Source organism: Aquarana catesbeiana, linkage group LG08, assembly GCF_042186555.1.
Source record: "Aquarana catesbeiana isolate 2022-GZ linkage group LG08, ASM4218655v1, whole genome shotgun sequence".
Lineage (NCBI taxonomy): Eukaryota > Metazoa > Chordata > Amphibia > Anura > Ranidae > Aquarana > Aquarana catesbeiana.
Window position 1 is genome coordinate 106,229,736 of NC_133331.1, and position 13,896 is coordinate 106,243,631.

The 13,896-nt window shown below is 40.0% G+C and overlaps 1 protein-coding gene across 4 annotated transcripts in view; it reads right to left on the reverse strand.

The window, feature by feature from the left end:
* Positions 1-6,142: 6,142 nt before the first annotated feature.
* ARID5B (AT-rich interaction domain 5B) overlaps positions 6,143-13,896 on the reverse strand; it is a 406,103-nt gene continuing 398,349 nt past the window's right edge. For all 4 annotated transcript variants that reach the window (XM_073596260.1, XM_073596262.1, XM_073596261.1 and 1 more), the window contains one exon: positions 6,143-8,864. In XM_073596260.1, coding sequence (XP_073452361.1) covers positions 6,741-8,864 — 2,124 coding nt within the window. In that variant the 3' untranslated portion in view covers positions 6,143-6,740. The remainder of the gene's footprint in view (positions 8,865-13,896) is intronic.

A 13,896-nucleotide genomic window follows, 5' to 3' on the forward strand; every position in this document is an offset into this window, starting at 1 on the left:
AGCGTGCACAGGGGACAGCGATGGATTCGTTTGCAGGTAAGTGTCACATAAAAGGCTAGTATGCAATGCATTTTAGCCCCATTATGCTTCTAATTTACAGGGAGCAAAAGAGGAAGTAAAACCCATCAGGGTTTACTTCCTCTTTAAGAGGTTTTTTTTTTTTTTTGTTTAAATATAAAGTATATACAATGCTACTTGACTGGGTCCTGGCCAGCGTGTGGACTGTAACTTATAGCTGTTAGTGACAGATGACATCCAGCACTTACGCCTAGATGCTGAAATGATCAGCTCCTGGGGCTCTGATCTTTCTACAATGCACGCTCCATAGGGGAGCTTGTAGCAAGTCACTGCAAACACAATGGTTTCATATTTAAAGTGAAGTGACATTTCATGCATTGTCACAGACCTTCCACCTATTATGGAGGCTGAAGCAGAGCTGCAGCAGCTCTCAGCTTCAGTGAAGCCTCTTTGTAGCAGCAGGTCCCTCTTGCAGGGATCTGCTACTGTCTGATTGTAGCCCCCATCATGATAAAAAAAGGAAAAAGTATAAATTGTAAAAAAAAAAAAAGATAAAGTGTTTCTAAAACCTTAAGTTTTTTGACCTAAAAGCAGAGGTTCACACAAAAATGGAACCTCCACTTTTTGGAACCCTCCCCCCCTCCGGTGTCACATTTGGCACTTTTCGGGGGTGCAGATACCTGTATAATACAGGTATTTGCACCCACTTCCGGGCATAGACTCCTGCGGGAGTCTACGCCTCTTCCTGTCTCTCCCCCCTCCGCTGTCTGCTGGGAAACACATGGGTCCCAGAGACAGCAGGGACCATCCGGATTGCGCAGTGCGACTCACGCATGCGCAGTAGGGAACCGGGAAGTGAAGCCTTCAAGGCTTCACTTCCTGATTCCCTTACCGAAGATGTCGACAGCAGCAACCGAGACCCGAGCAACAGATCGGCTTTGGGTGCCGACATCGCGGGCGCCCTGGATAGGTAAGTGTCCATATTTTAAAAGTCAGCATCTGCAGTTTTTGTAGCTGCTGTTAAAAAAAAAATATTTCGGCGGACCTCTGCTTTAATGCATTAAGGTGAACAACTTCCTGTGCTGCATCCCCCCCCCTTATTCTTGCCTGAACCAGCAATGTGCACAAGAGCAGCGCCTTCCTCTGCTGTCTCCCCCCTCATTGGACAGATTGATAGCAGCGGGAGCCATTGGCCATCAAATGCTGTGACACTGGGGCAGGGCCAAGTCGGGAGTGAGCCGGCATGGGTGGGGTGCCAAAGAGGAGGGGCCTGGAGCATCAGTGGGGGACCCCAGAAGAAGAGGATCGAGGCTGCTCTGTGCAAAAGCATTGCACAGAGCAGATAAGTATAGACATGTTTGTTATTTTAATTTTAACCACTTGCCGCCTGCCATATAGCAGAATGACGGCGGCAAAGTGGTTTCAATACCCTGACTGGGCGTCATATGACGTCCTCAGGATTTTGAGCCGCTGCGCGCCCCCGGGGGTGCGCATCGCGGTGATTATTGTTGCGGGGTGTCAGTCTGACACCCCACAACACCGATCTAGGTAAAGAGTCTCTGACGGAGACTCTACCACGTGATCAGCCATGTCCAATCATGGCTGATCACGATGTAAATAGGAAGAGCCGGTGATCGGCTGTTCCTCACTCACGTCTGACAGACGCAAGTAGAGGAGAGCCGATTGGCTGCTCTCCTGACGGGGGGTCTGTGCTGATTGTTTATCACACTGGACCACCAGGTATGCCCCCTAGACCCCCAGGGAAATACTAATCAGTGCCCAGGCAGCTGCCAATCAATGCCCAGGCAGCTGCCAATCAGTGCCCATCAGTGCCACCTATAAGAACCCATCTTTGCAGCCTTTCAGTGCCCACCATGAGTGCCCAGTGTCGCCGATCAATTCCCATCAGTGCTGCATATCAGTGCAACCCATCAGTGCCCATCGTCAGTGCCCGTTCATCGGTGCCACCTTATCAGTGCCTGTCAGTGCAGCCTTATCAGTGCCCATCAGTGAAAGAGAAAACTTACTTATTTACAAAATTTTTTAACAGAAACAAAACTTTTTTTTTTCAAAATTTTCGTTCTTTTTTTATTTAATAGAAAATAAAAACCGCAGAGGTGATAAAATACCACCAAAAGAAAGCTCTATTTGTGGGAACAAAGTGATAAAAATTTAGTTTGGGTACAGTGTTGTATGACCTTAAAACTGCGACAGCACTGAAAGCTGAAAATTGGTCTGGGCAGGAAGGTGTATAAGTGCCCTGTATTGAAGTGATTAAAAATGCTGTAGGTTTAATATTTCTTTAAACATAGACAATGACATTGCGTTGTTGCTTAACTGAGCATTTGATGCTTAGGGTATAATATACAGTAATTGGGCATTTTAGTGATTAAAAAAAAAAAAAAAAAATCACCATTGTGCTAATTCATGTCCTCATCAACCCAACTTGCTCTTATCTGAATGTCATGCTAACAAGTTACATAAACCAATTATTTTTTCCTGCACATGTCACAATTTAGCGTTGAAAGGGGAATAAATGTAAAATGCATATTACATAAAAAATCACATTCATGTTGTATCCTTTTTACGCAGCAGACATTTTATTTAATGGCACAGCCCCAAATATTTAATACCAAAGTTGCATTGGAAAGGATTATGGGAAAATATATATTTTTCATTTTCACGATTTCTTTCTCATACTGTAATTAAATATGTCTCCAAATCTATCCCATTTAAGTCCTTTCACAAAAAAAAAAATCAGAAAACACTCCGTGTGTGGCTATGCCAGGGGCCCTGGTATAGACAGAGTTCATGAGAGATTTACTGGGAAACTCAACAGGGAACCTGAGGAGCCAGTTAGCGATTCCCCATCCAGATTCTTCTCTAAATGCAGAACACCTAGGTGTTAAGACACTAAGCCATTAAGTTTGTCCTTCTGTACTGGCAGTGTCACAGGACATTGGGTGTCACATGATGGCTCAAATGTATACAGCAAGCGTTTGGTAAGTGTGGTTGAAGTGTTGTGTGTCAGCATGAAAGGCAAGAGACTAAAGGCTCTCAGAAATGTTACAGATACACCGCTTACAGAGCCGAGTTAGACTCTGGCACTTAATACACTTATCAGTGCCGTTGCACACCTTCTTATAACAAAACTAATAGAGAAATTTTTTTCCCATAGGGACCTATAAACACTGTGTTTGGTACAGACATGTCCAAAATGTTTCAGCAGTAATGCCAAGAGTCTTGGTAAGTATTTTTTTTTCTAATAAGCAGGGATTGTGTTTGCCTAAAATATACGTAATGTAATACCAATATCTTCTGATTGCACTTGTTGGTCAAACAAACTGTTTTTGTAGCAAACATTTTGGATATACATTTAAGTTCTTTGGAGAGGATACTTGTAATTGACACACAGCAGTTGACACTATTATCTTCCATGCCTGGCCAAACTTTATTTGTTTTAATATTAATGTGTATGTTTATATATGGTAAAATAAATAATAAAAATGCCCCATTGTTTCATCCCTTAAACTCTAACAGAAAAATACCAGTTGATCTGCATGAAACCACCTGTATACTCTGCCACACTGAAATATCAAGCAATGTAATCAAGTCCAGCCCAGTTCGCCATTGTGAACACCTTCCCCCTTATGTTATGAAGCTGAGAGACCGTGTAAGGAGGTGTTCTGTAGTCCAACAGGAGGAAACCCCGGCGGGGCTGATAACACTCTTCGGATTTCAGTGCAGAAGAGGCACTGTATTGTCAGCTTAAATATGAAGGTAGGCGTTCCCTGGCAGATCCATGGGTATATTTGTGTACTTGCCATTTTTTTATGAGATGAAACAAAGAAAATGTGCATGTATGGCAGAGATTTCATAGTATACTTTTTTTTGCACCAACATACACAATGTTGGCAGTACTGTTGCTATCATGCACCGTTCCTATGGAAAGATAATTGAAATACTATTTGCTAAATACCTAAAATCTAAAAACATGCTGACACAACAGAACTCCAAAATGTGAAATAGACCATAAAGTGATAATACTCATACACTCAATAGAAGGTGTTTCAAGCATTCAGGTTCTCACTCTTGTTGGCATACAAAGATAGAGTTACTAAAAAAATAAAAATAAATCAGGAATATGTGTAAAGCAATTTTGTCCATAAATCTTATTTAATGAGAATGTTCATTGTCTTATATAATCTAAAGACACTTAGATATAATTTTAACTTTTGGTCATATTACTTACTGTAAGCCCAATACAAATGTACTAAAATTTGGCTGATTCGGGTGACCAAATTTCAGTACAGGTGTACCGCACTTTTTGTTCAGCAGAAGCCGGTTCTTGGAAAATTGGTCCTGCTGGAAAACCAGCATTCGATCATCACTTGCAGCTAATGACTGCAAGTGCTAATCCTTGCATTCCCCCCTGTCGGAATACGATAGAACAGCGGGAGGGATCCCTGCATCAACATCGCTTGTGTTGATGTGAGGATCTATCAGTTTTTTCTCATTCAGCCCACTGGTTGAATGAAAAAAGAATTGTACGTGTATACTCTGTTTTTGACTTTATTATAATTGATGTCACCATTGAGCAATGGAGGTCATTTTGTGCGTTGGACAAAAACTAGAATGAAGTCTAATGCCCTGTACACACAATAGGATTTTCCGATGGAAAATGTGTGATAGGACCTTGTTGTCGGAAATTCCGACCGTGTGTGGGCTCCATCACACATTTTCCATAGGAATTTCCGACACACAAAGTTTGAGAGCTTGCTATAAAATTTTCCGACAACAAAATCCGTTGTTGGAAATTCCGATCATGTGTACACAGATCCGACGCACAAAGTGCCACGCATGCTCAGAATAAATTAAGAAACTAAATCTATTGGCTACTGCCCCGTTTATAGTCCCAACGTACGTGTTTTACGTCACCACGTTCAGAATGATCAGATTTTCCGACAACTTTGTGCGACCGTGTGTATTCAAGACTAGTTTGAGCCAACATCCGTCGGAAAGAAATCAATGGATTTTGTTTTCGGAATTTCTGATCAATGTCCGACCGTGTGTACGGGGCATAACAATTACACAAGTAGAAACAACAGTGACAATGGGCTCACAAAATGTTTGCTTCTAAAGTGTACAAATGACAGGTCATTGTTAAGATGCCTGATACAGGATATTCATCAAGGTTTTAGTAAATCTAAAATCCAAACTTCCATTTTGTACAAAAATAAGCACATCAAGAAACCTCTTGAGACAACGGTTAACACTTATCTAAAAGGTTGCAATTTTTCCTAGCATACTTGGTTAATTCATAGGAAGCTTCTACTGAACAGTAGATGTAAAGGATTAGTAATGACAGGATTGGATAACTACTCTTACATTTTAAAACAAATCGATTCCCCAACGTATGGTAAATGTAAAGCATATAAATCCAAGATCAAAAATGTAATATATTGCAGCTTACCAGTAATTTAATGTGTTGGCTGCCTTTGTTTTTAGACTTTTTCACCTGGCGATTCTGCCACTGACACTTTCTGTCCTAGGGTGACAATGCACACTCAGTGTACTGGAGGAGCAGCATTCTCATCCTAGAACTACACCTTCCCCTCATCCCATCCCCAAACCATTGGAGGGGGCGGGGTGTTCTGTAGTCCACAAAGAGATCTGAGAACAATACTCTGAGGTAAGAACAAAGTTATCAGCCAACAAGATTTCCAGCAGGATCAATGGGTGGTTTTTTTTTTTTTGCACTTATTGAACAGATATAAAATAATAAGCTTTGAATGGTAAATCTAAAAGGTGAAAAGTAGCAAACATAAGTTTACAGTTAGTCATTTTAAAGTGTATTTAAACACCCAGTCACAGTTTGAATCTTTGTATGAGACCAAGTAGTACATCACCTTTTCATGAAGATTCTCTTATCACAGTACCAGAACTTTATCTCAGTTATGTTCAATTCTGATAAACTCAAGAAGCATTGTGTTTGTATCCATAAATGTTATTTTTTTATTTTATATATAAACTTGTCTTCAGTTTAGGTTTGCTGGCCTTTGAACTTAAAAACCTGAACATATATATATATATATATTTACTCAATCAACTTCTCAACATGACCTTGCAGTTAACACGCATTTGTTTAATAAAAAAAAATTATAAAAAAAGCACATAAATCAACTGAAAGATTAATTCACATAAATTAGGTGAACAGACAGTGTGACATGGGTACTTTTTAAGAGCAGATATGTACAGTCGATTGAACAGTGTTTACTTTCGGCCATTATAGTGTTAAGATTTTTTTTTAAATGATTGACTTGTTACTATACATTGCATTGATTGAACTTTTAAACAGTAAAAAAAACAAAATAATAACAAAGCAAAAGCGCATCCTCCAGGGTGTACATGTATTCCATAAATTTAACCAATACGTTTTCAGCCACCTTACACAAAAGAGTGTAACACATCAGATGGTCTTTGCTGAATAATGTTGTTAAAAATGGTGTGCAAACTTCAGCTGTTCCCATTATAAAAACTGTGAAAGTACTAGTCAATTCTGACAAGTGGGACCTGAAAATCCATTCTTACCTCTGTACATAGCAAATGTAAAGTTATATTGTGGCTCACACAGTAGACAAGTGTTTATGCAGAGTATTGTGCTAGGCAAGGAATGTAGCTAAAAGAATTGACATTTTGCTTTTTGCCACATGGGAAGTTGCTTAAAGTTTTGTGCTGGGGTGGACAGAGGACAGTTGGGAGGATGGAAAAGAGGACTGGGGATTGATTGCTGTTAAAGGGTAGATACTGTTGTGTAGTAGGTCACCATATGAAGATCCTACAGGGGCTGCTGAAGCCAAATGTCTATAGAGCTGCTGAGAGTTTGTGGAGTTAGTTAGATATTGTCTTTGCATCATCAAGGAATGAAGGGCTAAAGGTTGCATTAGTGGTGAAAGCACACTCTGGTTTTTCAAGTACTGTAGTGGATGGGAGTAGGCAGCTGGTAAATGCGTGCTGAGACCACCACATAAACTTGCTGGGTAGATTCCAGGAAAAATTGGAGTGGACAATGAATATTTGTGACTTTCCATCATACTAGAATAATTGTCATGAACAGATTTGCTGCTTTCACCCTCTTGGCCAGTAAAGCACTCTTTCCCTGGTATTTCTTTTGACACAGTTAAAGGAGACACAGCTCTTATTTTTTTCTCACTGATGGGACCTTCTAGATCTTCTGAGCTTCTTTTCAATGGCCGTAAGGCTCCAAAGTTCTGAGGACTAACTTTGCCAACTGTAATTGGATGAACAAGGCCCTCCATCTTTCTTACATTTTCATGTCTTACACTGTGTGTCTTTGATGACCTGTGAACAGACTCATGGTGTCTTTTGGATATTGGTATTGTCATTGGTGAAACTCTACAGGCCTTTGGATTGCAGTCTATTCCCATATTCTTGTTGTTTGGGACCTGAAATGGACTATGAGTTTTGCTTTCTTGTTGCACCAACTGATGAGAGAGGTTAGATGCTGATATTTTGGCTGTGTGCTTGTGCATAGATTTGGGAAGGCTCAAATCCGTTGGTTGGTCATCCATGTGATCAGTTACATTCTGTTTTTCTTGTTGGTGCAAAGAATGATGGTAGTGAAGCTTCTCTTGATGTTTGTTGGGAGAGGACATATTTTCAGATTCTCTATACAATTCCCGAGGATGATATTTCGAAGGATGTTCATTATGAAGATGGTGTTCTGTTTGTCGGTAAAGCCTATGTAGATGAGGTGATGAGTAAAATTCTAGGAAGTTGGAGTGCTGAGATGCTCTTTTCTCAGCCATCTGCTCTTTATGTTCAAGCATACTGGACTTCAAGGAGTACGACTCTGCAAGCACACTCTGTTGGTGTTTTGCAAAGTCAGACCGGTAAGAGTCAGCTTTGTTTATGGTACTGATTTTGTAAGGGTCAGTCAAGTTCTTTTTATCATCTAAAGTTTTATGCTTAAAACTTTGAACGTGTTGTATCACTGATGGTCTGTTTATCGGCATCGTTTCAGAGTTGGATAACGAATGAGTATGTACTAAAGGTGGGGATATTTCGGTTTTGGAGTTTAATTTTTTCTTGCTAATTAAAGGTGGGGGTGAACCATAGGGGTAGCTTCCAGATTGAGTGGCTCCACTAACCTGTGATAAAAGCTTCTTTTTTGCTAAAGGGGACATAATTCCTGGGTTTCCCCTTGAGTACAACAAAGGTGTATAGGTGAATGATGATTCTTCACTTAATGATGTGTCCTTCTCTTTTAACACGTCCATAGTTTGCACCAAGTACACTTTGGGATTCTGCTTTAGTGCATTTTGTAAAATGTTGCTGTCTAGAGGATTCTTCAGGTCCTCCGAGACCAATGGGTCTACCTTTACAGTGCAATTTGCAATATAATCTGGCATGTCAGGCAATTTTTCATCTTCTATGTGGTTTTCATGTGGAACCTGTAGCTGAACTGTGGGAAACATATTGAAATGTCCTTCTCGGACATCCCTTTCAGATGGGTCTGATAATTCTTGTTTGCTTTGCTCTTGTTTTATTATGGTTGAATCTTCAATAGTCATTTGTGGTTGTTCATCTGCCGGACTAGAATTAATCTCTTTTACTACATGAGTGAATGAGTCAGCGGGAATAGGTTCTGAGTGCATTTTATCTTCGCTTTTCACATGGCATGTGTCAGAATCAGACTCCTGTACTTGTTCTTTTTCTTCTGTTAAATCAGAACACTCTACAGATGGCTTGGTTTCATCTGAATCATAGGCAACTGACACGCCTTTCTCATCCACATCAAGGTAATTTTCCTCTTCTGGTGAAGTCTAAAAAAACAAATGGATGTCTTTAATAAAGTTTATTAGAATAAAGAATACAATTTTAATAGGAGAGTTCATTTTTTTTATTTTTTTTGCAAGCTAAAATTTGCTTGTAATGCTAACCAGGATCAAGTTCAGTTTACAGAACAAACAAATGCTTGTTGACAGTCTCAGTAAAGACTGCATTGCCAAGTGCTTCCACTTCCATAGTCTGGGGCTACAAATAGAGGAACTACTGAAAGGAATGAGGACCACAGTGTCCTAAAGCTGCAGCCCACAATTTCAAATGGAAGTAATTTCCATTTTGTACTTGGGAAGAAGAAGTTTAAGTGTTTAGGAATAAACACAATTGAACAATGAAAACAGTAGTACTTAAATGCCCCCCAGAACTCTGTCAGTTGGATCAGAATGTGCAAGACAGACAAGATCAGCTTGTCAGGCTACATTAGACCTCAACAAAATGGTGGCTGCACACTGACTTCCTGTTGCATAAATGTGAATGAGATGGTTAAAATATGGTTCAAACTTCTGTTCTCCATACCTAGAAAACTCTTTAGATGCGTTTTGCCCTTTTTGGGGCATAAGCGTAGTGTTTCTCAACTCCAGTCCTCAAGGCACCCCAACAGGTCATGTTTTCAGGATTTCCCTCAGATGAAATGGCTGTGGTAATTACTAAGGCAGTGAAACTGATCTAATCACCTGTGCAAAATTAATGGGAAGCCTGAAAACATGACCTGTTGGGGCGCCTTGAGGACTGGAGTTGAGAAAGACTGGTTTAAGCCTTGAAAAAGGCAAAATGCATCTGAGACGTTCTCTACAAGTGGAGAACAAGGAGCTGAAGTCATCTTTTTATCCATCTCATTCACATTTATGCAAGAAGGAGTCAGTGTCTGTGTACAGATGGCCATTATTTTGATTAAATTATCTAACACTTTTAGTCAGACTATGATCTGTAGCCAGCAGGTGATGCATTTGATGATGTTTTTACATGACATGCTGTGAATAGCTTCTAATTTGATCCCCTAAGCTCTCTATTCATAGCACATACAACTTAATGAGATGGGACACTCTTATCACAATACCAAAATTGAGGAAGCACCCCATTAAAAGAGAACTATTCGTATTAGGTTTTGACCATTTTAATGCAAAACCACTGGGCATCACACAAATGTTGAATATTTGGTTTTGGTCATCCCTTCTTGCAAGTCATACATGTGCATAGAGCTCCCCCTTTAGTTTCAAACATACGACCACCTAAACCATTCTGAAATTGTGAAATAAGTAAAGCTTCTCTTTAATCATCACATTTGCCAATGACCATTCAAGCTGCAAGTTAAATAACCAAATTGACGAGTGAATAAATAAACCTGTTCTGAAAATCATGAAATACTTTTTTTTTTTTTTTTGCTGACAATGTAATGTTGCTTGGTTTGGGTTTGTATTAAATTCAGCTTTATTTATGAGTTCTATGCCCCAAGGATATGAATTTCTTCATACTGATATACCACAAACTAAAATGTTTATCTAATGGTCTTATGGGTACGTGAGTCAGCATTACAAAAATATCTATGGCTAACTTCTCAAAACACTGGATCAGCTAAACTTTACAATAGTTTTAGGAGATCTGCCATGTGGATGTGTGGGAGAAGTTTTGAGTAACACTTCAAAGAAGAAAAACTATAGTATCAATATAGTAGTTTCCTATTCTAAAAATTATGGATGCCACCCACAAATGCAGCCATTTAGTCTTCCAGTTTAACAAGTATTTACAAGTTGTTACAAAGGAATACATATTTTTAATTAAAAACTGATAGTGTATGTGTAATAAAAGGAGTAGCGCAAATTATGGGGTTGGCTGAATAAATCTCCCAGTAAACTGGAAACTATTTGTACCTTTCCTAAAACGTGAGACTGCTGCTTTGCTAGTGCATATCTTCATACCTATAGATTGTGATACAAAGTGTTCTGGTACTTTTTTTTTTTTTTTTTCTTTTTTTTTTTAGGTAATAAGTTAATTTAACAGTTATTTTGCAACAGAGAACTATTTTACGAATTGGGGTTCATTTCCACAGGAACCTGTCACTTTGTTAGTTCTTGTCTTAAGTAGTCACAAATTTAGGACTCCTAGTCCAATGCATGTAGACATAGTCAGCAATACTTAGTTTCAGTGAGTAAATTCCTGAACACATTCACTACAGAGATCCTGTATCTCCCGCACTAATAAATCTACTTGGCCTGTCAACAATCTGCTAGAATTCTTGTCTGTAATGCTTTGTAGCAACCAATTTAACTTTGTGACTATCTGGTGGCAGTGTGTCAGTTTAGACCCAATGAGGTCTGTTCTCAGAAGGACTGAGGAGGGGCATAATAAAAGAGGTACATACATGATCTATAAAAGGAAAATAGTGCAAAAAAAAAAAAAAGTGTATTCTCTAAATATCACCAATTAAATGTTCAAATATTAAACATTTTCCATTGTACCTTCCATTAAAAAATGTTACCACAGACTAAATGCGACTAATAACTGAAAAAGAGTTTGTACAGTTAGAATAGCAATATAGTTTGGCTTTTGATTTAGGACTGTTTCATACAGCATATTTGATAATATCAGTCTTGGCAATTCTTGCTATTCATTCCATTATGTCATGATGTAACCTCCGACCCCAAGGGTCAATGGCCCATTCTAGCTGCAGTACTGCAGGCTGACAGGCCTAACAATGGCTGCTGTCTTTCCCTTTAGAAGAAGCCATGTTAAATCATTGTGTAAAATCTTATTTTCTTCTCTCCCCTGATGAGATAACAGAGTGAGCAACATAAAGAAATGCATTATCTAAATATTGTACCGCTGGTCATTACTTTCAAATAAAAAAGAGCTAATGATTCACATCTGTTTTGACGCTGTCATTTTCACATTGCATCCTTTCAATTCCCTGTCTTTTTAAATATTTTTAACAGATACACTTTTTTTAAGCCATGTATTCACTGTTCTCTATTCTTCCTAATAACAGCTTTTTTCACTCAGAATGCCATCATTAGTTCTTTAATAAGTATTGCTTTATCAGTGGTCTCTAGAGCCTATTCAATTACACGAAAATACCAGACTGGTGAGCAAAGCTGGAGGTGGAATTAAAGGGTTTATAAACCCTCATTTTTTTTTAAGATAACAAACATGTCATACTTACCTCCACTGCAGTTCTTTTTGCACAGTGTGGCTCCGAACCTAGTCTTCTGGGGTCCCCCGGTGGCTCTTGTGGCTCCTCCTCGCATCAGTAAACCCCCTGGGAGAAGCACTCGCCCGGGGGGTTCCCTTGCGGGCGTGCTCCCAAGTCCAGAATTTGCTTCTATAGGCACAGAATGCAGACTTGGCCCCGCCCTGGGATCATTGTATTTGATTGAAAGCAGCGGGAGCCAATGGCCGCGCTGCTATCAATTTATCCAATCAAGAGCCAAGAACCCCAGGCAGAGAGGAAAAGCGCGGGGGTGATTTGACAGACATCTGTGAAGGTCCATGCACAGATGCCTATTGAAATCGCCCCCGAAGTTGCCAAAAGTAGTGCAGAAACTACTTTTGTGAATCAGCGTAGCACAGATTCGGACGTTGCCACTGCCATCAATAGGCTCTGGTTTGACATGTCAAATTGGCCCAATGTGAACATGGGCCAAGAGCCCCTACAAGTCATCACACTTTAGCGTTAACTGTGAATATTGACTCTAGAATTATTGTTCTTTCTTTGGCATGGGCAGTGATGTAACAGGTATAGTGCAAACGACAAGGGTGTGTTTGTGTTCGTATGTGCATGTACGTCAGGGAGAGGTGGGTTCAAACTTTTATTTCATTTTTTGGGGGAGTGTGTTTAAATGCTTTGGTGCAAATTTTTCACTAAAAAGCCTCCTATGTGATATAATTTTTTTGCAACAGGTTCCTCTCTAACAGCCACCATGTAGGCTTGCAGATGGGACAGCACGGCTTAACTGGTTCAGATCCGCACTATAGCCTTATGACGGCTACAGCATGGACCTGCTTTGCTGGGAGTACATCTATTGACGTCCTCCTGTGCCCGAGTGGCCTGCATGCCTCCTGCAGGGCGTGCGTGGCGCGCTCTATGATCAGTGAGTCTATGAGACTCGCTGGATCACAGATCGGAGTAAGGGGTTGATCCTGACCCCTTATCATGTGATCAGCTGTCAGCCAATGACAGCTGATCATGTGATGTAAACAGAGACGGTAATCGGTTATTTTTTCTCCTCACGCTGACAGCGTGAGAAAAAAAAAAGGCGATCACCGGCGGCTGTGAGAGGGACATCAGTCCTGATCATGGAGAGCTGCCGCCAGCTCCTCAGTGCCACCTAGCAGTAGACAACAGTGCCACCTACCAATGCCTCATCAACAGTGCTGCACATCAGGGCTTATCAGTACCGCCTTATCTGTCCCCATCAGTGCAGCCTCATCAGCGCATATCAATTAAGGAGAAAAATTACCTGTTTGCAAAATTTTTATAACAATCTATGAAACTTTTTTTTTTTTTCAAAATTTTCCATCTTTTTTTTGTTCAGCAAAAAATAAAAATCCCAGCTGTGAATAAATACCACCAAAAGAACGCTCTATTTGTGTGAAAAAAAATGATAAAAATTTCATTTGGGTACAGTGTTGTATGACTGCGAAATTGTCATTTAAAGTGCATCAGCGCTGAAAGCTGAAAATTGGTCTGGGTAGGAGGGCTTAAGTGCCCAGTAAGCAAGTGGTTAGGAGTAGAGAAGTATAGAAGTATTTCACTTTCTGAAAGAAGGGTGTTTTTTTTTTGGGGGGGGGGGGGATTTGGGGGAGAGGGAAGGCTGTCATTGTTTTATAGGGAAGAGATTACACACCAGCAAAGCCCTAGATAATTAGACACTTTAGACACAACAAGCTATGGATTATTTTGGGACCAAATTTTATTTATGCTAGGGTCTGGTGAAGCTGAGGGATTGGTCCACTGGTTTATCCTTCAGGCCCTTGGTGAAGAAATGTGAATAATGAGTCTTAATTGTGGTTTATAGG